The sequence below is a fragment of the Takifugu rubripes genome, chromosome 8, assembly GCF_901000725.2.
Source record: "Takifugu rubripes chromosome 8, fTakRub1.2, whole genome shotgun sequence".
NCBI classification, from domain to species: Eukaryota; Metazoa; Chordata; class Actinopteri; order Tetraodontiformes; family Tetraodontidae; genus Takifugu; species Takifugu rubripes.
This window is the reverse complement of record NC_042292.1, coordinates 6,314,019-6,340,406: the sequence shown is the minus strand read 5'-3', so window position 1 is coordinate 6,340,406 and position 26,388 is coordinate 6,314,019. Positions and strand designations below refer to the sequence as shown.

General features: G+C 45.2%; 1 protein-coding gene and 1 long non-coding RNA gene across 2 annotated transcripts; one reads left to right on the top strand and one right to left on the bottom strand.

Moving 5' to 3' along the window:
• Positions 1–2,080: 2,080 nt before the first annotated feature.
• On the bottom strand, positions 2,081–26,331 carry hecw2b (HECT, C2 and WW domain containing E3 ubiquitin protein ligase 2b). Its single transcript, XM_011606230.2, has 31 exons — positions 25,790–26,331; positions 18,600–19,728; positions 16,648–16,755; positions 16,481–16,575; positions 16,334–16,409; positions 16,089–16,258; positions 15,424–15,566; positions 15,024–15,124; positions 13,674–14,509; positions 13,340–13,475; positions 13,149–13,268; positions 12,960–13,061; positions 12,551–12,701; positions 12,368–12,471; positions 12,168–12,292; positions 11,725–11,910; positions 11,408–11,560; positions 11,201–11,300; positions 11,032–11,128; positions 10,876–10,959; positions 10,681–10,790; positions 9,877–9,997; positions 9,685–9,798; positions 9,269–9,421; positions 9,096–9,194; positions 8,883–9,012; positions 8,662–8,808; positions 8,469–8,583; positions 5,962–6,047; positions 5,774–5,886; positions 2,081–3,657 (listed from the first exon to the last, which is right to left on the bottom strand). The coding sequence occupies exons 2-31, from the start codon at positions 19,015–19,017 to the stop codon at positions 3,546–3,548; spliced, it is 4,605 nt and encodes a 1,534-aa protein (XP_011604532.1). The 5' UTR covers positions 19,018–19,728; positions 25,790–26,331; the 3' UTR covers positions 2,081–3,545.
• Positions 3,657–6,562, top strand: LOC115250667 (uncharacterized). Its single transcript, XR_003889243.1, has 4 exons — positions 3,657–4,384; positions 5,437–5,690; positions 5,813–6,042; positions 6,119–6,562. It is a non-coding gene; the product is annotated as an uncharacterized lncRNA (long non-coding RNA).
• Positions 26,332–26,388: the final 57 nt, after the last annotated feature.

Here is a 26,388-nt window from a genome sequence, read left to right as displayed (position 1 = left end):
TTACCCAAGGAACACGAAATTAATGATTGGAACGCAGGTCTGCCTTTTGAAAATAACCATCACATTAAATTTTTACCATCGTTTGGAAAGAAGTGAAAGCGATATTAAAGTGCAAAGGGAGAGAGGAGAGGAAAATGATAAAATTCAGTATATTGGACAGGAAGTGAGGGCATTAAAATTATTTTGAAATTCGTAAGAGTGAGTGGGGTGTTTGTCTTTTTGTTGGATTTATTTATTTATTGCTACTCGCTTCTGAGCCACACTCCTAAACACTAGGTGGCGGTAATGCGCCCAAATGCAGGCTGCAACCGCCGCGAAGCAACAAGAAGAAGAAAACCGCCCGCAGCCGGAAGTCCGCAGGTGTTCACAGGTGATCCTCATTTAGGGACAATTAGGCTGAAACGTTCGAGAGGGGAAACGAACTCCTACAGCCTGAAAATTAAAGTTCACAAGATTGCTAAAGAAAATCCCAAAAAGCCGTTTGATGAACTTTGTCTTGGCTTCAAAAAGTGAGTATATCCGCCTTTCCTGCTGCGATTTAGTGGCTTTCCCTGATAGCGTGCAGCGCTGTTGGATGGTGGCTTGTTTTCTGGTTTCGGCACTTTTTTTTAAAATTAAAACGATCCTATATTAATTGGTAGTCATGTTTTCGTTGAGACCTTAAAAGCTGAAGCTCATTCAGTCAAAGTTAGTGCAGTCGTTTATTAAACATCGAATATTTACGCTCAGAATGGATAGTTTTCTTTAGCATCTTGGGTTTCTTTTCTGTGGTTATTCCTGATTTAACATGGTTTGGGTAAGAAAAACTTGCAGAGAAGGTGACTTTTGAGATGAAGTTTTATTTTAGTACACAAGTGCTGACAAACATTCATTTCAAAGTGAGGTGGAGTGTCCTGTGTGTGTGGCGGGTTGTGTGAGCAGACCACTCAGGCTCCAGCTTTGGTGCTTGGTTCAACCAGGATCAGGAAACATACTTGAATTTGCATCGTGAATTGTTCTTGTGGTCAAACAGCAACGCACAGCTGTAACCTGAGAAAACGGGTCCAGAAAGTCACTGAAGTTATTGTCAGTCATGTAAAATAGCTGTTTTCTAGCATCCTCCCTGATTTTTAATGCCATGCACAGTTTAACAGCGACTTGTTGCGATCTGGGTGAACTTTGGTTTAACAGAAGCTACTTTGTACCAAGAATGAAACAGGATTAAAATCAGCCACAAGAAAATGTTTAAATTTCATAAAAACAGTAACAATGACCCCTTGGGTATTCTATAAATTAAAGTAATGATAACTCCAGATTAAATTTGGAAATGAAATGAGCCTGAGCGGGGGTCTTTTTGGTGTTTAGGCCTGCAGGTTGTGTTTGAAGGCGTTTACATTCGTAATGCAGGAGGGAATGTGTGTGAAGAGTGTTACTAAAATCAGCTCCACAATAGAAAAGAACTGCAAACTTTTTTTTTTTTTTGTTCTTGCTAAACATTCGAGTTCTTCTGTTGGATTGTATTTTGCCGTAAGTCAGTTTGATCTGTCCATGTGAGGTACATGAAACAAGCCCAAGATGAACAGAATCAGTCAATACAAAAGAACCAAATGCAAAATGAGGTGAAGTGCTGTGAAGAAACATTAGTTTACAGGAATGGAAAAGTGCACAACATCCAGGGTAATACATACGGTATCAGGAGGCTTTTTTAAGAAACTGATTCCTACATAAATGGGTCTGAAGTCTGTGGTCAGGGGGAGGAAAATGGGGCAGAGTCCAGAGGCAGCAACCAGAATTCTGTCAGTGCAGCTTTTCAGCTGGAACACTGCATGATTTTACTGTAGCGATGGAGAACGAGGTGGTGCTGTGGGTTCAGTAGATGCTAGAGTCTCGCTGTGTTCTAAATCTGGATGTTTTGGCTGGATGAGAAGTGGCTGGTTGAAGTGGCAGCAGTCCTGTTGGGCTCCTGCCTCACCAGACATGTGACTAGAGACCCGGAAGTCATATTATAACTCAAAATATCTTCTTTTTTCCTTCCCTTTTAGAGGAAATGGTCAGGGTGACGATGATTTGTTATAACCGTAGCACTAACACGTCTATTATACTTTGTGTTTAGTGATCATTTGTAATTGCTAGCATGCAGACGATGAACAAAAATGAGTATAACCGCTAGAGTCCACATTGGCATTGATATTGAGATGATTGCACCCCTCTAAATATGCTTCTCATGTTGCACCATGAGCCAACGGCCACTCGAGGCAGAATCTAATATAATTCCAGCTGTAAAAATGTGGTTATGTGCTGTAAATGTGTGGTTTGAGGCTCGGTGTTGGAGGTGTTTATTGTGCTGCAGCCCTTGAACTTTGACCTTGTTCTATTGGAAGACAGTTCTGCTTTATGAAAGTTCCCAAATAAAGAGAGCAGAATTGGAGCTGCTCTTCAAGGTCAACGTCTGAACACTTCAGAAATGGACCACACGGCTTTGTGATTTCATTCTAATTTCTGTACATTTTCGTAGTCTAGAACTTGTTGGGATGCATCTGGTGTTATTTAGAAAGTTGCTAATGTGGTAGTTTAGAGGCCAACTCGACAACGCAGGACACAGACGGAGATCATCTGTAGCTCCAATCTTCCAAAATGACGGCGGTGCGAGTCTGCCTGTAGAAGATGCTCCAGGAATAGGCGAGTATTACCAAAGTATTTTCTTCATTTTCAGCCTTTTGTTAGACTCCTGTAAACGTTGTCAGATCTGCCTCTGGTGTGTTGACATGAAAATGACAGGATGTCATTTTTTTCTGAAGCTGACCGGTTAACAATTTCAGAAAATAGACCTGTATGAAATCCAGATTCAGCTCAACCAAATACAATCAAAGACAATTCCAACTTAATTTACTCATCAATGTGAGACCAGCAGTGAATAAATATTCTGTTTGCCAGTTGATTGAAATCTGGTACAAAATCCCCAGGTTTTTTTTTTTTCTATAAAAATGAGTTACATTCATATCACAATCAGCCACTGCCACAATATTAGAAAATCCCTTTCTTGAAGGTGAAACCACTGATTACATTTCCTATCAGATGTGTCAACATTTACTGTAAAACTCCACCAAATGTTCCTTTCTGTAACGCAGCACCACAGGAGGCCACGAGGGGGTGCTGCGCTTCAATGAGGGCTTCGCTAAAGCTATAGTTGGGCAGAAAATCCTCTGCGGTCCATCCAGAGTAGCATAAAAAAGGCCAGTTCCACTGTAGGAGAAGGCAGTGAGTTGCTTCTTCTTAAAGAAAAGTGATGGAAGAGATCTGCATCGACAAACGTGGCAGGTCTGGTTCCAAAGGCAGTGTGAGGTCCTCAGTTCTCACATCACGGGAGCGTGAAAGCGTGAGTTACTGCGCAGGTGCCACTGACATGCAGGTGCAACACAAATGACACTTTACCTCGGTGCAGCTTTGTAGTTCCAGAGGTCTCGGCCTCCGTTATAAAATTAAATCTGTTAATAAATAAACGGGAATCCAGCGTTTTGAACGGGATCATCCCTCGTCGTCGCCAGTCCTTTATAGTGTTGGGCGTCTTACTCCAGTCCAAAGGTGCTGGTCTCCTCCACAGCAGTCAGCATCTTCTCGTACAGCATTGAGAAGGATGGGTAAGGTGGCAGGTCCAGGCGGTTAAAACAGGTGTGAGCTCTGCAGGGACAACAGGAAGTTCAGCTGGTTGGACTGTTATTGTTCTGAAGGATTGAGATTCATATTCTAGTTTGGGCTTACTCCCTTTTCCAGGCCATAGAAATGTTAAAGAACATTCTGTTTGTTTCTAATTTTTATTACTTTTCTCTGATCCTCAGATCACCGAGATAAGGACTTGTTGGGCAATTGACAGCATTCCGCCCCTGGTGGTGACAAAGGGAACTACCACATCCAATTTCCGGACTACAAGCCGCTACTTTTTCCCTACACTTTAAACACTGCGGCTTATTCTACGGTGCGGCTTTTTAATGTATTTTCTTTCGGCCGCTAGGGGCGCTCTAGCAGAAAAGGCCACCCTGATCACCTGCTATATATGTGTGAATATAAGTTTATTGCAACTTCGCGCTTTGTGTACGAATAAAATTAGCATAAACAGACCATCATGGAAAATGCAAGAAGAAATGCGTATGACGCAGCTTTCAAGTTAAAAGCAAACGAGCTGGCCGATAAAGAAGGAAACGGAGCTGCTGCACGTAAACTTAACATAAATGAATCGATGGTGAGACGCTGGAAACGGCAGCGGGAAGAACGGGAGCAATGAAAAAAGCTTTCAGAGGTAATAAAAGCAGGATTTCTGACGCTATTCCAATCCGACACCGAGGAGGAAGACTTCCATGGTTTCAGTACACAGGAGGAAGATGAAGACGGCTCTCGGTGACTTTTACCGGTATGTTTTTTGAACCAGCCCTGTTGCTGCTGTGTTACTGCCGCGTCACAGGCACCGTTTGAAAAGAAAAGCCAAGGTAGTGTAGCGTGTTGGGGAGGGTCAGTGTGGGAATTTCCCAGCATGCTTTGTGGCAGTGTGTCTGTGGGTTCAGGTTGGTGTTAACCCTGTTTTTGTTCGTTGTAAATGTTATCTTTTGCAACTTTCAATGTTAGTGTTCTATTTATTGAGTTCTGGTTGTTGTATTTAATTCCTGTTTTAATTACTGTTTGCACCCTCACACCATAAGCCAGGTTATGTGTGTGATTGAAGACCTCCCTTCGTTGATGTGTCTTCTGTTCAGTGTTTAAAGTGGCAGAAGTCTGCGTCTGAGTTTTTCCCGTGACCTATGTTTCAATGCGGCTTGTAGACAGGTGCAGCTTGTATAAGTATAAAATTGATTTTCTTTCTAAAATTAGATTATGCAGCTTTTAATCAGCTGAGCTAGATACAGTGAGGGCAGTTGTGAATGTTTCAGCTTGCCTGTATACACCACTGTGTTTGTGGACTTTTTTTTGTTTTTACTATCACAACTTATTTCTCACCTTTTCATCCAGTTGTATATTAAACTAAAGATTTCAGGACTTGGTAATAAAACCACGAGGGAAAGAAAGGCAGTACTTGTCTCACTTAAGACAAGTAGGAAGTAAAAACTGATGTGATTTGTGTCCCATCCACTTTAAAAGTTGACTTCAACTGTTTAAGAGGACTGCTGTAACCTGAAGGGGCTGATCATAGTCATGGAATGTTAATAGTAAAATAGTTTAATTTTCTGTTGCAGAGTTAATTTAAAGATGTTAAAGAATTCTAATTCAGGACATGTCCAGATGCCAAAAATGTTTAAAGTTCTTTATCATCTGAACATGTCTCTTGTAACGCTTCAAGATGAAAAGAATACGATAAGCTTTGTAGTTGAAATTGCTTTATTAAGTGTAATGTTTCACTTTGTACTGCTCATGTAATATGGCCTGATGTCTTCAGATGTGGTATTTAAGTAGTTTCTTGGTTTTCTCTAGTTGGAGGACTGTCAGCCCAGCGACGGTCCTGATGAACTCAGTCCTCTGTGGCAGGTAACGGTTCCCAGTAGATGTCAGTGACCCGCTCCGCCAAGGCCCAAGATCCTGCAGGTGGGTCTGTCCTACCAGTTAGACCTTAGATGCTTTCACTGGGGAAACTAATCCCAGGTGAAAGCTGCTACAGGTCACCTGCCACCTGTCAGAGGAGCTGGGGTTCATCAGGACCAGACCTGCCATCACAAGTTGCAGTGCAGGTATAGTGCATGCACCGGCCTGCACCACCTACCTTCCCTCTCCTGTGTCACTGAACCTGCTGGAGTCCCGACCTGAAGCTTACCTTGGCAGCGAAGTCACCTTCCCCCACTTCTCCACACAGAACCGACGAGGTCCGTTGCTGCCACGCAAAGCAGCAAAGCCTTCGTATGGAATACTGGATGTCCCAGTCACAAACTGTGGAACAAAGAGGACGACTGAGATACTGCAGCTGAAATCCTGAGTCAACCGTTTCAATAACCTGTTTCCTACCTGAAGCAGCCTCAGTCTCTGCTCATTGTTGAACCTCTCCACCGCTGCCCAGAACCACCGGATCACAATGTGGTTGTCATGGTAACCTAAACACAAAACAGCATTGAGCATCGCCTGACACAGATTTAACTCTGGGATTCAACCATCTTGATCACAGGCTCAGCATTCCTGTTTTTAGCCTCCTGACCTCCAGATCGACACCCTGGTGACAGACCAGCACTACCAAAAGCAACTTCTGGCTATCTTAATCCAGATCTACATAAAATTGAGAAACAATTACACTGTACAGGTCAAATGTCACCTTTGTCTTTACATTAACCTTTGGAAAATGCTGGACTGAGACGTCAGATGCAGGAGGAGCTAGGACTGCTACTGTAGAGGTGGAGCCATACACTGGCCAGACCCACCACTGGCCAGATCAGAGGACCCACAAGCCTACTGGCTTCACCACAATATTCCCCGAATGTGGTGAAATTGTGAGCAAAAAAAAAACAACCATTGGGCCTCATTCACCAATATGTTCTTAAGAATCTTCTTAGATTCTTTAAGTTGTTCTTAAGAAGTTCCTTAAGAAAACCCTACGTCGGCTTCATCAACGCGTTCGTAAGCCCCAGAATTGTTCGCAGCTGTGTTCTTAGATTGATGAATGCCATCTGTTCGAGTTGAGAGCGCGTGCCAGGTGAGTCTAATTAACATACGATTAGCATAAGTCACCGCCCACTAATGCCCATAAAAGGAACTGCAGCAGGGCCCTGAAGACAGAGCGAAATGCCCAAAGCTTGCCTCTCCACGCCTGATTTCTGACGCCGTGTTGCACAATCAAGAAAGGATGGCTAACACGCTTGATAAAATTGCCTCAACCCTGATGATTATAGCCAACACGCTTAAAGAAATCAACGAGAATGTAAAAAAATAAACGTGTGCTCTGAAACCGGTCTCTTATTTTTTCTTTTTGAAGTGAATCAAGACTGTTAGACTGACGTGACAATTATGCATTTATTCACAAACGGGCAATTAATCGCGCTCGAACGTGAACCGCGTGCCTGCAGTCTGGCCCCATCATTGCGTCAGGACGCACATCCTCACGGGGTTGTGGCTCTGTGTCCAAACACATCCACCCCCCATTTAAAATGCCGATGGTGCGTTCAATGGTGGAGCGACTGCGCGCATGCATCTGATTGAATAAAATTTCCTGTGGAGTCTGAGGGTTGGTCAGTGGTGTCAACAACCAGGGAGCCAGGGCATATCCTCGATCCCCTAATAAAATAAATCAAGATAAAATCAAATAAGACAGTTTTGGCATGGTTTCCCATTTGGTTGATTAAAGTTAAGTCATTGGCACATTTACGTAATTTTAAAATTCTCCGTAAATCACCAAAAACAGAAAATAAATATGACAGAATTATCATTGTAATATTGAATTTTATTGAACTGCCCAAGAGAAGAAAACACAACCATGCCAACATGTCGGCACTGAAATGTGCGTAAGAGTACTCCTGAGTGTTCGTAGGATTTGTTCTTACCTACGCATAAATCCAGGATAAGAAGAAATTGGTGAATGCCACAATCTTCGTAAAATGTTCGTAAATGGGACTTAAGAACAAATTTGTTCGTAAGAATAATCACCCCTTTGTTACAAACACACCCAATCTCTGCCATAGCTGTCCAGCACTTTCTACTTAACATTTACATGCCCACAAATGATGAAATTCAGTGCAAACAAAAAGGTAGGTGACTCCCGTTCACCAACTAGTCTTATTCAATGCTCGCTTTTCTCCAGGAGAGGTCGCCATAACTGAAGCTTCAAGTAATGGACCCATTTTCAAAACGGGGCCAAGTAGTTAAAGCTTCATTTGTCCATCCCTGACATAGTTCATTACTTCTGTATCTTAATTTTTAGATTTTAGACCAAAATAAAAACTAGTGGGAGACAATGTAAGATTGAGGTGTGAGATATTTTGTCATGTCCAATCATCCACAGTTAGCTTTAGCTCCTTAAATACAGTGAATAGTTGAATTACAGTAATGTACTGCTATAAAACATTCTAACTTTACAAAAGTTTGATTTCAGTGACATCAAAATGTTAGCTATCACTATTTAAAATAAAGTTCACTTCAGGAATAAAGATCTGACAACCACCAGGGGCAGGTGTAACCCAAGAACATACCCTGCATTGAAGTAGCAATAAATCACATTCAAAACTGTATAAACTGAAATACTGAGTGTAAATTAATGGGGAAAAGTGAATTATTTGACAGGAGGCTTCACCAAGAGTTATTGAAACATTTAAGAGGGTCTGAATATACCCTGTTGCATTCCTCTGTTACTGCCAAATCAAATATTGCTGAGCAATGTTCTAACTTGAAATGGCTGGAAGGATTTAATCACAAAGCAGGTGATCAGGGTGGCCAAACAAGCACTTTGATTACTACCCCCCCCCCCCCCAATCAACTCCATGTCAGATGGAATACCCAGGAAAATCTACAGTCAGAACAGTCTTCCATACCTCCTCTATACTCCGTGTTGTGCCTCCAGTCCGACAGGTCGATCTCGGCTGTGCCTGCGATGACCAGCTCCAGCTCCCTGCCGTCAAATACCGACACCAACCTGGCGTCCACCACCTGGAACACACCCACAAATCCTCATGTCCTCTGAAGACTGCCTGACCTGAGTGTAACACAAGAATTCCAGAAGAATACCTCATAGAAGCCTCGAACCAAGCTCTCGGTCTGCTGAACCACTCCCCTTTCTATCCGCCACTTCACCATCCGCTCAATGTACTCCTTCTTGTTCTTCTCCGAGACAGCGATATTGGCTCCCCCAGGCTTCAGCTCCCTTTCTGTGATCTAATGAAGAAACATATGCAATTTTAGAGTCTTCTTCACTTGGCTACAATAACAAAACTTGAAGAAACGCCAACCTGTCCGAACACTTCCTCGTTGACAGTGAAGGTGAGGTCCAGCATGTCCTCTATGTCGTTGTCCTTCATCCACTGCAGAGACTGATGAAACTCTTCATCCAGATACTCCAGGTCACTCAGATCACAGGGGCTGCAGGAGGAAAGGAATCCTTGTTCATTTATGCTGGATCCACTGAAGCGAGTTGAAATTTTGTGTTGCAACACTGTACATACATGCGCAAGAGTCCTTTATAGAAAGGTCTGGTGAAGAAGGCGTCCAGCAGGTACTGGTGGATCAGAGCCAAACCCAGAATACGACCACTAAACCGGAACCTGAAAGGTGAGGCGTTCACCTGTGAGAGCAATCAGCGTACGCAGGGATTCTGAGCTTCAGCTTGGGCTCTTACCACTCGTGGTGATTGTCCACAAAGGCCGACATGGGGCTGATCTGGACCGTGTAGGTGTCATTAGCAGAGTACTCAAACAGACCATAATAAGGGTTGAACAGCTCCCTGGAAACCAGGAAAAAGAACTCTCTGGAAGGCCCACTGTAGTCCAACCTGTAACACATGCAAATATGACAATGGCATTATTACACCAGGTAATCTGTCACTCCTGAAATTCCCACTTGCAACATGCAATTAACTGTCAGAATTCCAAACTAAGAAAATGTGGAGTGATCCGACCAGTCCTCAGCAATACATTAGTATCTCATACATGTATTAGAATGAGTGGTGCAGGTAAGGTCAGGTGGTTGGATATGAACAGATGGTGCATTTTTAACTCGTCTGGGTCACGACCCTAAAAATCAATGGCTGCTCACCCTTCTTCTCCCACAAAGCTGACGTAAAGCTTGCTTCTCTGCAGGTCTTTACGCGAGTAGCACATGATCTGGTTGAAAGCGTCTTCCAGTAGGTGGTCACGACGGATGATCAACCTGGGACGAGCACAGAAGGACCTTGTCAACACCAAATCAGATCAGAATTGAACCTCTCCTCAGACATATTCCACCCACTTCAGCTTCCCTGGTCCTTGGCCGTAGCCCTTTGTTTCCAGTTTCCTGTAGAAGTTCCGCAGTTTGGCCTCAAAGTCTCTTTTATAGGGTGCTGGTGCTCTGGCATTAGCTCTCTGTGTACCTGCAGACAGGAAAAAGGTAGTTTCCTTAGTAATGAAATACACACAACACAATACCAGTACAACAGCGGTCCCTCAAGAGTGGCTCCAGGGTACATGAAGAGTCCAAGCTGTAATTGTGTTGTCATGTGTGCGGGATGCACACTAAGGGGCACACTTGCACCACCACAGCACACTTTCCAAACAGGCGCCGTAACCAGCTGATGGAAGGAGGCCATGGGTCACTGTTTTAAGTTCACAGTTCACATTAGGGGAAGCATAATGCTCAAGGCTTTACAAAGAACGTACAAAGACATTTTGTTGTCCAGTTGCTCAAGAATATTTTACTTTGCAAAAAATGTAATAATACTATCTAAAGATGGGAAGAACAGCAATGGAGTACAATGAAAAAGGGAAAAACTTTATCCATGTATGGGCTCTAATCTACAACTCTAAATGAAGCCTGCAGAAACCCAAACCATAGTTAGACCAAAAGGAACTTTGTATTCTTTGTTTTTTTAATTCATTTTTTAAATATTAGTATTAAAATTATGAGTACTGTAAGACAAATTTGCAGTTGAACGTGAGTTTGTAAGCATGATATAAATAATAATTATATTGAAAAAAGAAGAGTCCAAGCTGTTTCAATGTCAGTTTTCAGAGCAACATTAAACACATATTGTGTGTATGCGATTGTCTCTCCTACCAGGTGAGTTTTGTGGGGAGGAGACAGGTGATCCCCGGGGCGATTGACAGTAGCTGGGGTGAAGTAAGGCATGCGGAGGCACGTAGGACATTACTTCATCTTCAAACAGACTGGAGAGGACACAAAGTGTAGACAGCAAATAGAGGCCCTTCATTTTAGCAGAGACAGAAGGAAGGATGGAAGGGAAAGGCTCACCTCAGCAACATTACCAGGTCAGCATCACCCGACAGCCTGGCCAACCCCGACCCTCCTTCTGTGCGGATCATCTGCACTTTCTCCCTATTGTCACAGAAGAGTTACTGACTGTGGCATCGCATCTAATTGCAGCAGTCAATAAATTCCCCACCACACCTGAGTGAATGATTTCGGGTCAATTCAGGCTGCCTCTCCTGCAAAATCTCAAAGATGTTTGGCTGTCGAAGAAACGCCACAATCTTGTCGTTGTAAGCTAGGAGCACAGAGGCGTTTAAATAGGTGCTGGAAGGGCTGTGTGCAGAACACCTGTACAACCAATACTGACCTACTGGTACGACTTCTTGGTGCCCCCTGCTGGCAGAGGTGAATGTGCTGGAAGGTCGCGGGACGACAGGTGGGCCTGTGTGACGATGGTCCTCGTTGCCCTTCAGAGACAGATAAATACGAAATTTAGTCTACAGAAACAAGATGATCCGTGTCTGCAAAACTTTGATTAGTCACTGGTTTGTTAAGAGTCAAATGTGAATCTCACCAGGCGTCGCGGGCTGACCTCCCCAGCACTGTGGCTGCGTTGACGTGTCAGGTGTTGGTGGTGAGCCAAGAGGCTCGGGGGGCGCACGCTCTGGAGAGGTAATCTGGGGTCGATGAACGTGGTGGCGCGGCAGTTATGGTCCACGAAGAAAGGCTGCAAGCGAACAAAGCAGACCGGGAATTTTGGAAATATTTTAAAGCAGTTTAAACTATTTTTTTCCCCTGTGTTTTGGTGTGTAAACACTACTAAAACTACACGACAGTATTTCGGCCCTCATCAGCTCCTGAACCCGTTCAGGCTCAGGATAACAGCCCCACCTTGCCGGTGTGGTCGTGTTTCATCTCCCAGCCTCTGGGAAGCTCCAACTGTTTGTTGGCAAACATGTTGAGGAAGGCCACCAGGTCCCTGTTGTGCTGGTAGCGCTCGAAATGGTGAGCATCTCGACGGACCTTGCTGATCATATGTTTCAGACAAGTGTTGGTGGTGAACAAACGGTAGGCACCCTGAGAGCCAAGATATTAAGACAGGGAGAAAAGCAGAGGCAGCAAAGAGAAGTTAATATACAGAGAAGAAAGTACATCAACACGGAAAAGAAACGTCTTAAAACTGAGTTTTAACTGCGGTTTATCGCCATTACCATGCACATGCTGTTTGTCTTCGAGTTAGTGACAAAAAAAATCTCTTTTCTTCTGACTTCTATAAACAAGCAATGTGACATAAGAGAATCAGCAGAAACCAGAGAAAAAGAAAGTATCCGTACAGGGTTGGAATGCAGCACAGTGAAGAAGTCGGGGCTGGTGAGGAACTTGGCGCTGGGGGACTGTAGCAGCAGAGCGAGGCGAGAACGCGAGCTGGCCTGAGCCACACTGTTGTCCCTCCGCAGCTCTGTGGGACACCGGCAAGTGACAGATCAAACCTCTGTGGCCTTGAAGTACACAACGAAGCTGGGAGAAGAAATACCTGGGATGGAGGGTTGCATATCAGTCTCATCCAGAGGCAGCTCATTGGCTGGCTGTTCCTCTGGTCTGCTGTCACTAGTTATCGTCCTGCGAATACTCTGGTATCTATAGCAACAAGCATGTTGGTGTTGATTATTTAGGTGACAGCTGAGGTCATTTCCTCTGCAGTCATGGTGCACCTGACCTGCGATTCAACTGCTCCATCTGCTGTATGGAGTTGGACCTCTGAAGGGTCTGAAGGGCTGGAGGAGCAGTAGGACGCTGCCAGGTTGTGGTTCTGTTCACATGGTCCACGTAAAATATTCGGCCATGGCTGTCGATACGAGCCTCCCAGTCTGACACACAGATTAGCATCACAAACGCAACATTAGTACATCAAAACAAATACTGTATTCAGGCTTTTTGTCCATCCTCGCCTTTGTTTTATGCCAGAATCATTATTACAACTCTGTCAGGAGGACCAAGAATAGTCTTATGGACAAGATTTAATCCAGATTTTGAACCCCCCCACCCCCAAAATCTCATTTTAGCTGTGTTTTCATGTGCAGTTGCACTTTATTATGCTACATTAATTTAAAGCACTACACACATACTAGGTGGCAGTGGTTCATCCACTCTCTGGTAGCGAGTGATGTCATGGCGCACTGAAGACAGGGGACGAACAGGCTGGTGACTGCTGACCTGAGCTGTGGTGCCTGCATCCAGACAGAAACAAAATATATCATTTTTACTGGCAAAAGTGATCAGGGGGCAAAAAAAGCATAAATATTTCTCCATCTTACCTGTTGCCCCATGTGCACCGTCCTGTGTTTGGGCCACTCCTCCTGAGGCCTGCAGGGACTGCCTTCTCTTCCACACTTCCACTCCCTCCTCATGCCTATCACCACTGCTGGCTCCTGCCCCTAAACCAAGTTATTTTCTTGAATCAATTGCCAACTGCATGTGTGTTGGGAGGACAGCATGATTGACCTACCAACTTCAGAGGTCCCCTCTCCTTCTGTGATGCTGGCACAAGTAGCTCCCCCTACTGGGCCATTAGCTTCACTGCTTGATGACTCCACCCCTTCTTCCTCTGCCTTTGGGGCCACTGCTTTAGTCATCTGTACCTCCTGACGAAAAAAAATATTAAGACAAAATGCATTTTGACAGCCCCATAAAAATACTTTTGAGGCATTATTTAGAAATAACCTTAATGAGACATCTAAAGTGAGTCCTATATTAAACAGACAAAAGTCCATATCAATTGTGTCAAATCACTGAAAATAATTAAAACTCTCCCAGTCAGACTGAACCTTGATGAAGCTCACCTGAATGGGTGAGAGGAAACCAAACGAAGATGAGCCAAATGCTTCCTGGCTAGTGCTCGTCCTGCTTTGTTGCTCCTGACCACTACATTCCTCCACAGAATTCCTAACCTCTGGAGCAGCAGCAGCAGCCTCAGGTGCATGAGAAAGGCTGAGAGCAGCAGAAGCTTCTGCTGGGAGTTGGGAAGCCTCTCTGGCTTGCACAGTTGATCCCCCTGTTTCAGCTTCAGCAGGTCCATTTCCAGGTTGGGGACCAGCAGGGGAGGACGTGTCCGCTGTAGCCAGAGCACTAGTCTGCCCCTGTGGCTCTAAATTTAAACCCTGCTCCCACAACCGAGTTTCGGTTGTTGCCGACTGACTCGAGGAATCGGCACCCAGCCGAGTCCTTGCTTCCTGGGACGGCTCCCTGTGTTGCCCTGCTGTCTCCTCGTCCTCATCAGAGTCTATGTGCAGCATGGCGTTAAGCCGCGTGTCCGTCGGGAAGCTGGAACGCAGTTTTGGCAAAGGGCCAGTCATAGGTCGATCTCCAGAATTCCTGGCTACCTCAAGGGCATCCAGGTAGTCATTGAGGGACACCTGTCTGTGGGTGTGGCTGCTCAGAACCACAGGAAGTAGATTCTCTACTCCCATCTGGCCAGGTTCTCCCCAAACGCTGTCATCTTCATAGTAACAAGCACCATTGACTATCAGAGAGCCTTCATCTGAGCCGGTAGGGGAGGCTCCACAGGTGACACGCATGGATGAGGCTGGATGAGGGAGGTCTTCATCGTCAGAGGGACTGCCTGGGTCCCCGCTCACTGTTCCGCCCAAGGTTGTGCTTACAGCATCTGGGGAAGCTTCTGACAAAGATGACAAATAAACTACCGTAATGTCTTCTGTCCTAAATTAAATTGTTCAGGAAATATTTCAATATTAAGAGCTTAAAAACAACAGCAGGAATGTGTATTTGTGTTTAATTAAATACAGCCTTAAAGGAAACCAGCAAAGCACTGACCTGTCACAACATATTATAGCAGAGAAAGACTCAACTGATTTCATATTAAAGGAAACAAGGGAATTGTTGCAAGTATTTTACACTCGTTTAAAAACAAAAATCACAGCTTAAAACCTTTGAATCTAATACAATTGTTCTTAACTAAAGCTAAGATATCAGTATCCTGGATAATGGTGCTGCCATCCATAATCACACGAGATTAATTAAAAACACATCACGCAAGTTAAAATGTTACAGTCCTGAATACTCATGACTTTTTTGGTGTCTATGTTTAGGTTGTAAAAGAACTACTTGCTAAACGAGAAACTCTGATTTTTAAATCACTGTTTGGAGCTGAGGACTGAAGCTAATGCACATACCTTCTTGCCCAGTGGAGGTGATGTCCACTCTGAACAGCAGCTGCCCGCTCACATGATCCGTGGGGAGACGACGACACAGGCTGTAGCTGATCACCTGATCACTAAACACACACATTTGAAACTGCTGTGCCTCCGAGTCATGTAAAGTGTTTTCAGTAAAAAATTACCTAAAACACTGTTCTGCCCCACACAATCAGGGCTCCTTTAGAACAGGATGCCCTAAGTCACAAATCAATGAGGAAACAGCCAGGTGATTGGTGCATATCGACTACATCTGTGTCAACCATGCTGAATCAATTCTGGCGCTTAAGGTCAAACGTACGTCCCTCATTGAATGCTTGTTAAAGGTAATAAAGTGTACAAATTCGTGTACCCAGAGGGACCGTGTGTGTGGACTCACTCAGCTGTTGGACCTTCTAGAAGCCTCTGCACGGGAATAATCAGCTGGCCCAGAAACCTCTTTATGATTGGTCGACTCTTGGCAAACTTGTCCTTTACCTCGATCTCCAGCACATCGGTCATCAGAGCCACAAAGGTGTATTTCTATGAGTCAAGAGAGATTCATTAAATGTTCACATTTGTGTTGGTTTTATTTGGAGGTCGTTTTCAGGCATGAAAATCTACCACGATCATTTAAATCTACATTAAAACGCATAAATATTGTTTTACTAGATTTTCTTTTTTAAAAGAGAAAAAAAAAAGTACAAATTTTATATATTTAGAGACTCTCCCTCAATTCAGTCACATTCGGGGGGGTGGAAGCCCTCACCTGTTCATGTCACTGCAGCCAGCAAGACAACACTGATGCTCACCTTTACCTTGGTTACATTCAACTTCAGAATGATAAATTTAAAGCTGACTTAATGAAAATAAGAACATTTCAAAGACTCATGCTGCTGTGCAGCCTTGTGGCACTAAACTCTGCATTTTCTTCTTCACATGGTGCCCTTTCATCAATGTGCCACGCTGCCCCCTACAGTTTCATGCTCAGGGACTGATGACAGGAAAATTCAAAAGAAAGTGAATTAAAAGTGTGGGCGCAGACTTCTGAGCAGTTTTGCTGACCTCTCCTTGCCACACGGGGCTGATAGTGTTAGCAATGATAGAGGTGCGTCTCTCCTGTCCGTGGTGGGTGAACTTCGGGAGGCCGGTCCTCTTCCCAGGGTGTATGGACATCTTTAAGTAGGGGTCAGGATTGAAGAACATCCCCTTCTTCAGACCCACTGCTTGTATATCTGGAGTTTTAAAAACATCATCAGGAAACATGTTCGTGTATTTAACGCGGGATTCCACCACCTCGTTCCTCTCACCGGACAACGTAAAGCTGACCAGTTTCCGACAGGGTTCATTTACAGACTGGTTCCCCAATTGGCCCTCAGTTCCCACCTGGTGAGGAAACAGCCGAATGAAGAGGAGCCTGAGGGATTTGAATTTTGTGAGGCAGTGCTTGTACGTACCGGAACTCCCGGGTTCTTGACAGTAATGCAAGGTGTCGTTGCTCTTAAAGCTCCGCTTATTCCGTGATAGTATTTAAAGCAGATCTTGGTCTCCGCTGTGGACAGCACATGAGCAAATATCAGTGCTCCGTGGCTCAGATACTCAAACCGAAATTCAGTCCACTCACACTCCATGAAGTAGGGTCCTGGCTCCAGCCTCCACACAATCTGCCCCCTCTGTGTGCCGTTCACACCACGGTTCTTGGAGTCCCACATGTTGGCCACGCACGTCTCATCTGCGGAACATGTTTGTGTTCATCTCGCTTGTCGTCGATTAAGCAAGGGATCATTTACACACTACAGCGAAGCAGATTCTGCCATTCAATTTAAGTTTGGACATGCATGAAACAAAGTTATGACAGGGTGTTCTTCATATCACGTATGCGTTGTTATATTTGAACACTGTTTTCAATCAATAGTAATGACTGAAAACACAAACAACACCTCCCCATCAATCATTACTCCAGCAAAGTTAACAGAGAATTAACCTGACAAAACACCCACAAGAGAAGCGCATTTTCTGATGATAAAGAAGATCAAAGAAGAAGAAATGTCTCCATTTCCTTTAAATATTCATGATAAGAAATTAGACTAAATCCCTTTCGTCCTTCTGGTGTGTGGAAAATTTCAATTTGAGGAAAGAGTTTCTTTTCCGGCCACCATACAATCCCAAAAGAACACAACCATTTAACATTTTCTTTATTTGACCAACAGCATGTCTGGATTTCACAGCAGAAGGGAACACTGCTCTAACAAATCAGTGTGATGGAGATGACCTCAAGGGAACTGCCCTCAAGCCATGAATCAAATCCCTGTCCGCTCCTCCTCCAAACATTTATGTGCCCATCTTGTGACAAATGGTCACCGTTCTGATCGATCAATGCCCAAGTCCCTCGGCCAGGCACGCATACAGAAGGTCCCCTCGCATCACATCGGTCCACCATCAATATCCCAAAAGGCATTGTTGCTGACAGCAAATAACCATCCCTCAAACAACCACGAATACTCATCTGACCCGGGAGCCACGCAGTCATCCAAACAGTCTGCCATAGAGGTGTGACACACACAGGTCAGACAGCAGGGGCAAGTTATGGGGCTACTGTGGCTCCAGGGGAAGCACAGTAGGCAGCCAGCCTGGAAACAACTCAAGGCCCTGGGGAGAGCCGTGCCAGAAATCCTCCCAACTGTGGGTCAATACTACAGAGAGCTGAAGAGAGGATGGAAGTATTTGTTTTCACTGCCTTTTTTCTGTCTCCCTGTCTGGGTAACGAATTGTCCGCAGACACCATCACAACTGTGCACCAGGTGGTAAAGAAAATTAACTTTGGAAAACATCGGAACAAAGCCACACTGCACTCGTGTAATTCACAAAAAAGGGCTACAATTGAGATAATGCCCCCCTGTTTGCCTGTGAGAACGTGAGTGCGCTGCTCTTAAATGCAATTCATGCTGTGTCAGCACCACATTCTCTTTAGGATAACCTACTCCCTTTCTCTCGTCTGTTCACAGAAACACCACCACACGCCATCCATTAGCCGGTTATTACAGCAGCAGTGAGGCTGATGTAATGCTCTAACCTTGAAAGGAATTTCAAGTCACAGCCTCTTCAGTACTGCTATCATATCACAGCCTACAGCAAATGTTATTATACCACAGAGAACGGAGCATGACCGGCAGGAAAAGGCAAAGGATGGGGTGGGACGGGTGGGATTGGAAAAAGAGAGGAAATGATGTCAATGAGCAAGCAGTGATAGACATACAGAGACCATTTAGAAACTAAGGGTCTGCAAACGTGCCAGAATCCTGATGCAGTAGAATCAAAATACGATATCCAATTATTGATTCAGCTTAGTTTATAGACAACATGGAACCAGCCACAATGGCAGCTTCTACGAGGCACGGATGATGATGATGATACCTAAAACGTTCACATTAACAATGAAAAGACACAGAGCAGACATCAGCAGAATAATTAAATATCCTGCCACTTCATCCATAAAAAACGGTATCATTGGGAAATGATTTTTGCTGTTAACAGCCTTATGAGATTAATCTCCGGACACAGAGTGCAACTGCTCACCGATGTGGTACAGGCCAATCCAGTCTGTTGCGTCCACTTCCTCCTTGATGTCCCAGAAGATGACCAGGTGGCCATGGCCCAGCGTCAGCTGGTACGTAGACGCTGTGAGTGAAGAGCGGCTGTCTGATGTCACCAGGTCTGTGTCACTGTTAGCCCGCTGGAGACCCACCCCTGCTGCTTCTGGCTGTTCCCCTGATGACATAGTGGCAGAGGATATGGAGTCTGAGGGTCCAACCTCAGCCTGAACAGACAGGCTGCGGAGGTTTTCAGGGCCAATCGTATATGGCCGGGTGTGTGGGGTGCGCCGGCGCACTGCCAGGAGGTGGTCTCGGGCGCTGCCATTTCCAGTTGATGTGGATGGTGATGAAGACGGGACGGCGGCAGCGGTGGCCATCGCCATTGAAGAAAACATGGACATTGGAGGGGACTGAGGGCGAGGCGGGGAGGATGAGAGGGTTTGGTAGCTGTGGTGCAGGTGCTGAGGGTGGTGATGGTGTTGATGATGAGGAGGGTGGTGGCGAGGAGAGGCGGGGGCAGAGGAAGCAGTTGTGGAGAGGGAGGATGACTGGGGACGGGGACGAGGGGGGAGGACGGCCGTTGTGAGGGAGGGGCGAATGGTGGAGGCTAGGTGGGTGACACAAAAGAAAGAAAGGGGTTTCAGGAAGTGGAATCGAAGGTGGCACAGGCGCCGGCCTGTTACCGAATCACGCCAACACGAAAGAACAAAGTGAATGAATGGAAATATGAAGAAAACTGCCCTGCGTTCCCTCGTGCAAGGCACCTCTGACTTTCCTGCTTCCACAGGTGAATTGTTCACATCATTACCAAGCAGGGCGAGTCTTTAACTCCTCCATTTGGCATTTTCTCTTGCTTTGAGGAGCCATTTACCACATTTCCTGCTGCCAATGTCACTGTGGTGAACTTAGTCTGGAAACTCCAGGAGAGCATTTCATTTTGTCAACGGCAGAGCGGCGTGCTGTTCCAACACCCCGACACTGACGCACGTGTCCGCTCTGAGGGCAGAAATGAGGGTGGGAGATGGGACGGGGTGGAAGGCGATCCAGGAATTCTTCTGCTGGTCTCCTGGGGAGGAGGGGGTGATGACGGGGTGTGAAGGGAGTGTGGAGACCTGCAGGAGCAAGAGAAAGATAGAAAGATGACATCAGGGAGGTGTCAGGACAAATAGGAGGACCAGAAAGGGGGGTGATGGTCAACTGTGGGGTCATATTGTCAATGCAACAGGGAGAATTCTCTTTTTTTTCCCAGATAAAAAGATGGTAAATTTAAAACGTTTATCCTAAATGTGCAGTTTGATATTGTTGGGAGTTCAGGTATTTGGCAGAACAATATAATCTAAGTGAATAACAAATGCTGTTGAGTAGTATGGAATTTTAGATATACAGAAGCCAAAGCAAAACGTTGCAGACGTCTCAAACAGGAACAACTCGCTGTTAACAAGCTCACTTTTAGAAAGAATACACAAGCACTTTGTTCTTCAAGTGTCTCTGTCTCTCCTGGTCACGTGTTATTTGGTTGCCGTGGTGACAGGTGATTAAGCAGTCCCACATCTGTGATTCCACGTTAAGCCCCACCTGCTTTCTCACTTATTGCAAGAATAATCTTGGTCCATTGATAAAAATACTTCCTTCACCACATCCTCATCACCAATAAACGAGCTGCGTGATTGGCTCATTGGAATGAGAGGAACATGACAAACAGCGAATGCATTAACTGGAGTCACGTAGCCATAAACAGCAAAACCTCTCAGGTTATTACATTTCCTTCCTGATTTACCAGTAACTGATCACATCTGGATGCTGTTTTCCCAGAGTTAATAGCAGCAAAATGGCCTGCTCCTGATTTTCCAACACACACCTGAAACATTTATGTGTTACAGTAGGATTTCCATCAGATACTGGAGCAGCAGGAGGGCTTGGCCCACGGTTCAACACTGACGCTGTGCGACAAAGTCTGGCGTAAAGAGGCTATTCTTGCTTTACTGTGTCACAACCGCTCAGAGCCGCAGGTGTTGAAATGATCCAACCTGAACCGCACGAACACCGGGAACATGAGGCGCCCTCAGAGGATCAAAATAACTGCGAGGCAGTTCGTGATGATATGGTTGATATTTAGTTTATTTACATGGAAATTAACTTGCCCAAACATCTGAGCTGGGGCAGAAGCACAGTTTCAGGCCAGCCACATCAGAACCCCTCACACAAATTCTTGTGCCTTTGCTAACAATTACAGCTTGCTCACAATCCAAAACCACTGAAAACAAATAAAATCCTCAGAGCACCAGGACCTCAAACCTCTGCTGTATGAGCACAACACGAGCCTTTGTTTTCATAGAACTAATCAGAAGTAGACACACGAGCACGTGAAGCTGTTTGGATACAAGCGTCCTTGATCCGGCTTCAGGATTAAACAGAGAATGCAGTGGGGGGGGATTTACAGTCGCCCCTAATCCAGCGCGGAGGCACACGGTTTCAATCCCACAGCTGGAGCACATCTACTGGAACTACATTTTCATCCAGCTGTCAAACAATTTTCATCTAAACAGACTGCTGTGTAAAGGTCAGAGGGTCCAACCCTTCCCAGCAGTTTACTGGCTGTTTTAAATGGCATTCCTGCTAACATTTAGCAGCACATGCGTTCTATTTTCTTTTTATTATTGTGTTTATAATTGTGAAACCTAAAATCCCTTGTGCCTCCCAGGGTATTTCTAATTTTCTGATCCAACTACTGCGTTATTACAAAGCTCGTTTCTTATCCTCCCAGGCTGGAACGTTAGAATGTTATTCCAAACACTCGTGTGCATCCACAGAACTCTCTTCTAATGTGCTGGGAGCTCTCAGTGATCATCTCTGTATTGCACAACACCTAAATTTCAGTTCACAGTTTTGACAGTGGAGGTCACACTTAAAGGTCGAGCTATTAATACTTCCATATTCCTTACCCATTCCCACCCCTCTCTCCTCGCCACATACCCACCCTTTGACCTCTGGTATATAAAAAAAGAAGCATTCCACATTAGCCATGCATGTTAAGCCAGGCTAACGGCTGAACAATAAACTTGTCAAAGTGTCACCCTGTGCCAGGCAACGCTTTTAATCACCGTAGCAACCCAAGATTTAAGCTAGTAAAGGTTAAATTCTGCCATGTTTGCATTGATCCAATTACAATACGAAACAAGCAAGAATGTCACAATTGTGTACACTTATTAATTCAAAACAGCATCTCTTTTCTGGGGGGAGGAGCGTAATACGAGTAGGGCTGAAGAGGTAGCTTAGCATTGAAAATCATATAGAGCACTCTAACATCAATAGATACCGGTACATCTGAGACTGAGGCTGAGGCTAATTAGCGCCACGAGCCATTAACGCAAACTGATGAAGACTGACCTGTATCAAAATAGAAATCACCAACTGTAATTTAATACAGACACATTTAATACAAATACACAAAAATCTTTACAATACACTGGATGGATAAGGACTATAAACCTATAGATCATTGGTGTTCTAGCATACTAGGGTCTATGCACACCCAAATACACAGAGAACATGTAGTAGGTGCACAGATGGAGCTGACTCATCACCACTGCCCCCCTCCCCTCCTTTAGGACTAAGTGCATGTGTGGTCATCAGTTCGGCCTCGTCAGATCAGAAGCCGTAATGTTTTCAGTAAGCTGCTGCTGCAAAGTCATAAAGTGCTTCAAAAACAGGAAGTATTTGGTAAACTAGAACACTGTGTCATAGAGAAATCTATAAAAATGAGGAAAATAAGGGTACACATCAATGAACGTACTGGAAAAGCAAACTATTTTTGGCTGATTAACAGTTTGGGTGTGTTCACCACAGTTTTGAGCTTCACATTGTTTGCTTGTTCCAGTTTTACCAGCTAATGTCTATATGAAGTAAAAAACAACAACAGAAAAGATTGCAAAGCATGCTACTGAGACGCAACAGTAAAAACTCTGATGTGTGCCTCTTTAACGTTAAGGGGTAATGGGGTAAAGCAACAAAACCAGATGACCCGCAATTTCAGGATCGATAAACAAAAATGACAACGCTGCACATAATTCCACAAAGAATACCCTCATTAATGACAAACGTTACAGTGTACACTGATAAAAATCTAGCCAGTTCAAAAACCTTCTGTATGAGGTTATGTGGAATAAACCCAGTTCCAAGTTTCCTCAAAGAGCAGCTTGAAGCCTGTGGGTTATTTATAACTGGTGACTAAATATATACACATCGCAGAAAAACAGACCCACAGTCCGACATCAACACTTAACCAGTGATGATGCACCATACACACAACCACACACACACACACGCACGCATGCATGCCGAGCATCCTACACCTGAGGAGAGGAATGATGAGCAGACTCCACATGAAATCTCAAGTAATTTCTTGGCAATAAATATGTTTATTGGTGGGCAGAACAGGACACACCGACTGCATCAATGTCTCTTTAAATCAGAGTTTGGCTGTTTGACTGTTTGAAATTTGTCCAGCTGCGAGCATGAAAAAGCTAAAAAAAAGTTTTGAATGTCGAGAACTTCCAGGCTAATTAAATCAAAGAGACCAGGCCCAGTCCCCAGTAGAGATGCCAGAATTCTGTCCTCTTTGCCTAAATAAAATCATGGCGTTCCAATGGAAAAGACCCACGGGGCAGAAGAAGGAAAGACATATAAGCTGATTCTGCCTCCGACTGGGTGATATGTGACATGGCAGCAAATCTGAGCTCTACTGATATCAATTTATAACTATGAACTAAAGGAAAAGAGTCCAGAGATAGGAGTGCTAACACACACACACACACACACACACACACACACACACACACACACACACACACACACACACACACACACACACACACACACACACACACACACACACACACACACACACACACACACACACAGGCCTGAAATAGCTCCGGCTTCAGTGGAGAACAATGAGGCAGTCCCATCAGAGGCGACAGCTTCCTGTCCCCAGCACACACACATCACATTCCTCTGTGCCAGTTTGCATGGTTTTTGTGTCAGTGCACTCTTGTGTTTCTAACGTTGCTCAGTGCAAAGTGTTAAATATAATGTGACAGACCTGGCAGGGCCTTCACAGCTCTGCGACCCAAGGAGAGCTGCTGGTCAGGGTAGTATGGCTGTGTGAAAGTATAGATCAGGTAGGAGTCATAGATAGATTGACACGTCAGGCATATTATCATCTGGAAACCAACATTTTAGCGAAATGACCTTGAGGATAGCTAATCAGCCAATCGCAGGGCTGCAAACCAACGCTTTTAGGCCTGTAGACGTGGTCAAAACAAGTTGCTGAACTTCAAACTGAGCATGAGAATGGGGAAGAAAAGATGATTTAATGACTTTGAAGGTCGCCTGGTGGTTGGGCTGGTCTGAGGATTTCAGAATCTGCTCATCTACTGGGATCGACTCCCACAGCCATCTCTAGGGTTTGAAGAAAAATGCCTTGTTGATGTGAGAGGTCAGAGGAGAATGGGCAGACTGGTTCCAGATGATAGAAAGACAACAGTAACTTGAATATCCACTTGTTACAACCAATGAACGCACAACACGTGGAACCTTGAACAAGATGGGCTACAGCAGCAGAACCACACCCCTCAGCTAAGAACACGAGAGTCTGACAAGTCTCAATTTCAGCTGCAACATCGTGGTCGGGTCAGAATTTGGACTAAACAACATGAAACATGGATCCATGTCCAGAGAGGACGGGTGTCAATGGTTCAGTCTGCTGCTGGTGCTGTGATGGACAGGGGGATATTTTCTTGGCACATCTTGGGCCCTTTAATCCCAATTAAGCATTTTTTTTAAACACCTTAGCCCACCTGAGCATTGTTGCTCATCTCCTTATAACCATCTTCTGATGGATACTACCAGCAGGATAATGCACCATGTCATGAAGCTCAAATCATGTCAAACTATTTTCTGGAACATGACAAGATGTACCTAATAAAGTGGCCGGTGAGTGGACATCCCATACACTGTGGCGAGCACCATCCGACAATACGCCGTTATATAATAATTTTGGCTCATGTTGGCTGCTGTCTTATTGATCTTGCAAAGATTGCCTTTCAACGGCTGCCCCAGTTCAAAACAGCCTTCACCAAAAACCCCAGCCAGTCCCTCTAGTTTGTCATTTCAAAATCCGTCCAACAACAAAAGAAACAACTCAGGAAAGGACACGAAGACACATTAAATCTCCAGCTGGTTCAGTCCACTAAAAACAACCAGCTCCGTCGGCCATTTGGGGGTCAGCGATCGGTACATCTCCACCTGCTCCGCTCCCGTTTTGATTAGTTGTCCAGAAATGTGCAAAACCAGCAGAGCCTGTTTGTCTTTAAGACGCCAAATCTGAATTTACTGCTGCCAGTTTAATTCAATGGAAGGCTTCTTGCTTCAGGGAAGGGGGGGGGGGGGGGGGGGGTCAAGAAACCAAAGACTGTGGTCTCACATCTCCAGTCAATATGCTTCAGTTTCCAAAAATAGATTTTAACTTGAGCAGACCGTTACAACACGCAGGAAGACCGCGGCTCCCGACGAGAGAGTTGCTTTGCATCTTCATCTCCATCAGCCACCGGGGTCTCCAGCCGAAGTGTGACTAAGTGTGGAAGTGGACCGCATCCTGCTGCATCCACACATCGCAGCCGGACACAATGGGGAGAAACCACATGCCAGGTCCCTGACAAATGCAACCTCAGCCCACATTGTTATTTACCCCAGTCATGGATAGTAATTCTGCATGGAGGCGTAATGGGAAAGGAGCCGTCCTTTTATTGTGGTGATGAGCTGTTTAGGCCATTCCACCTGCTCTGGGTTGATTTAGGGACATCCCCCCCCCCGGCTGCCACTGTCAGTGTGTAGTTAAAATCACAAGCTGTCTTTCCTTTTTATTATTAAAAAGGGCCTTCGGGTCGAGGATTATTGGGGCTGTTTTTGTAGTCGGGCCTGTGTTTGTCACTGTTGCTGCGAGTAAAGCCAGTGGAAGCATGAATTCATCTCACAATAGCAAACAGAGGCGGCTTTTACAAAATAATGGCATGAAAATATTTTTAAAGAGACCGATGACTGAAAATGGACCGCAATGAAAGGAATCGCCCCGTTCCCGACAACACAGCAACAGAAACAAAAAGCGTTATTTACCTTTGCTTGGGTGGGGGGAAATGGTCACACGGCCATGTGCATGAGCAAAGAAACCCACGAAGACGTCGTTTGACCAGGGACCGTGGACCGTGGACCCTGGACCCCGGCACCGCCACAGAACCGCCGCCACACACCAGCGTCTGTGCGGATTCCGGCGTTTCACAGCCCGGGTGCAGCGTCGCGGTCTGTCGGTAGCTCCAGCCTCCGGGGGAAGCAAAACCTCACTCGGGAGGTTTCAATTCACACCAATTCGCGGTTGACAGCCATGGTTGTGTCCAAATGGATCCGCAGTTTCGACGCAGAAAGACGCGTTCATCTCTTATTAATTCGACTGGACCACTTCTCCACCTCCGCCTCCTCCGTTCACACTTTCTCCCCCTTCCGTCGACGCTCCGCGCCGGAGCGACATGGCCTGGACTGCGTTTCGGTTCCTACAACAGGTAGAGGTCGAAGCAGCAGGCGGAGAACTTTCTAAACCCCCGTGTTGGGAGAGTGGGAGTCCATCTTAGCCGAACTCGGTATCAAAATAAGCGGATCGTCACCACCTCCCTCGGTTTGGAGCAAGGATGCGCAACCTGAGGTTCGCGGGCCTCCAGGAG

What these genes read in the sequence shown, in the direction of transcription:
- hecw2b (XM_011606230.2), bottom strand. Translation starts at nt 19,017, where the DNA reads ATGTCCATGTTTTCTTCAATGGCGATGGCCACCGCTGCCGCCGTCCCG. An exon ending in CGGTGCACATGGGGCAACAG is followed by an intron (nt 13,062 to 13,148) that starts GTAAGATGGAGA and finishes GTCTGGATGCAG; the next exon opens with GCACCACAGCTCAGGTCAGC. An exon ending in TGGTTCGAGGCTTCTATGAG is followed by an intron (nt 8,584 to 8,661) that starts GTATTCTTCTGG and finishes GGTGTGTTCCAG; the next exon opens with GTGGTGGACGCCAGGTTGGT.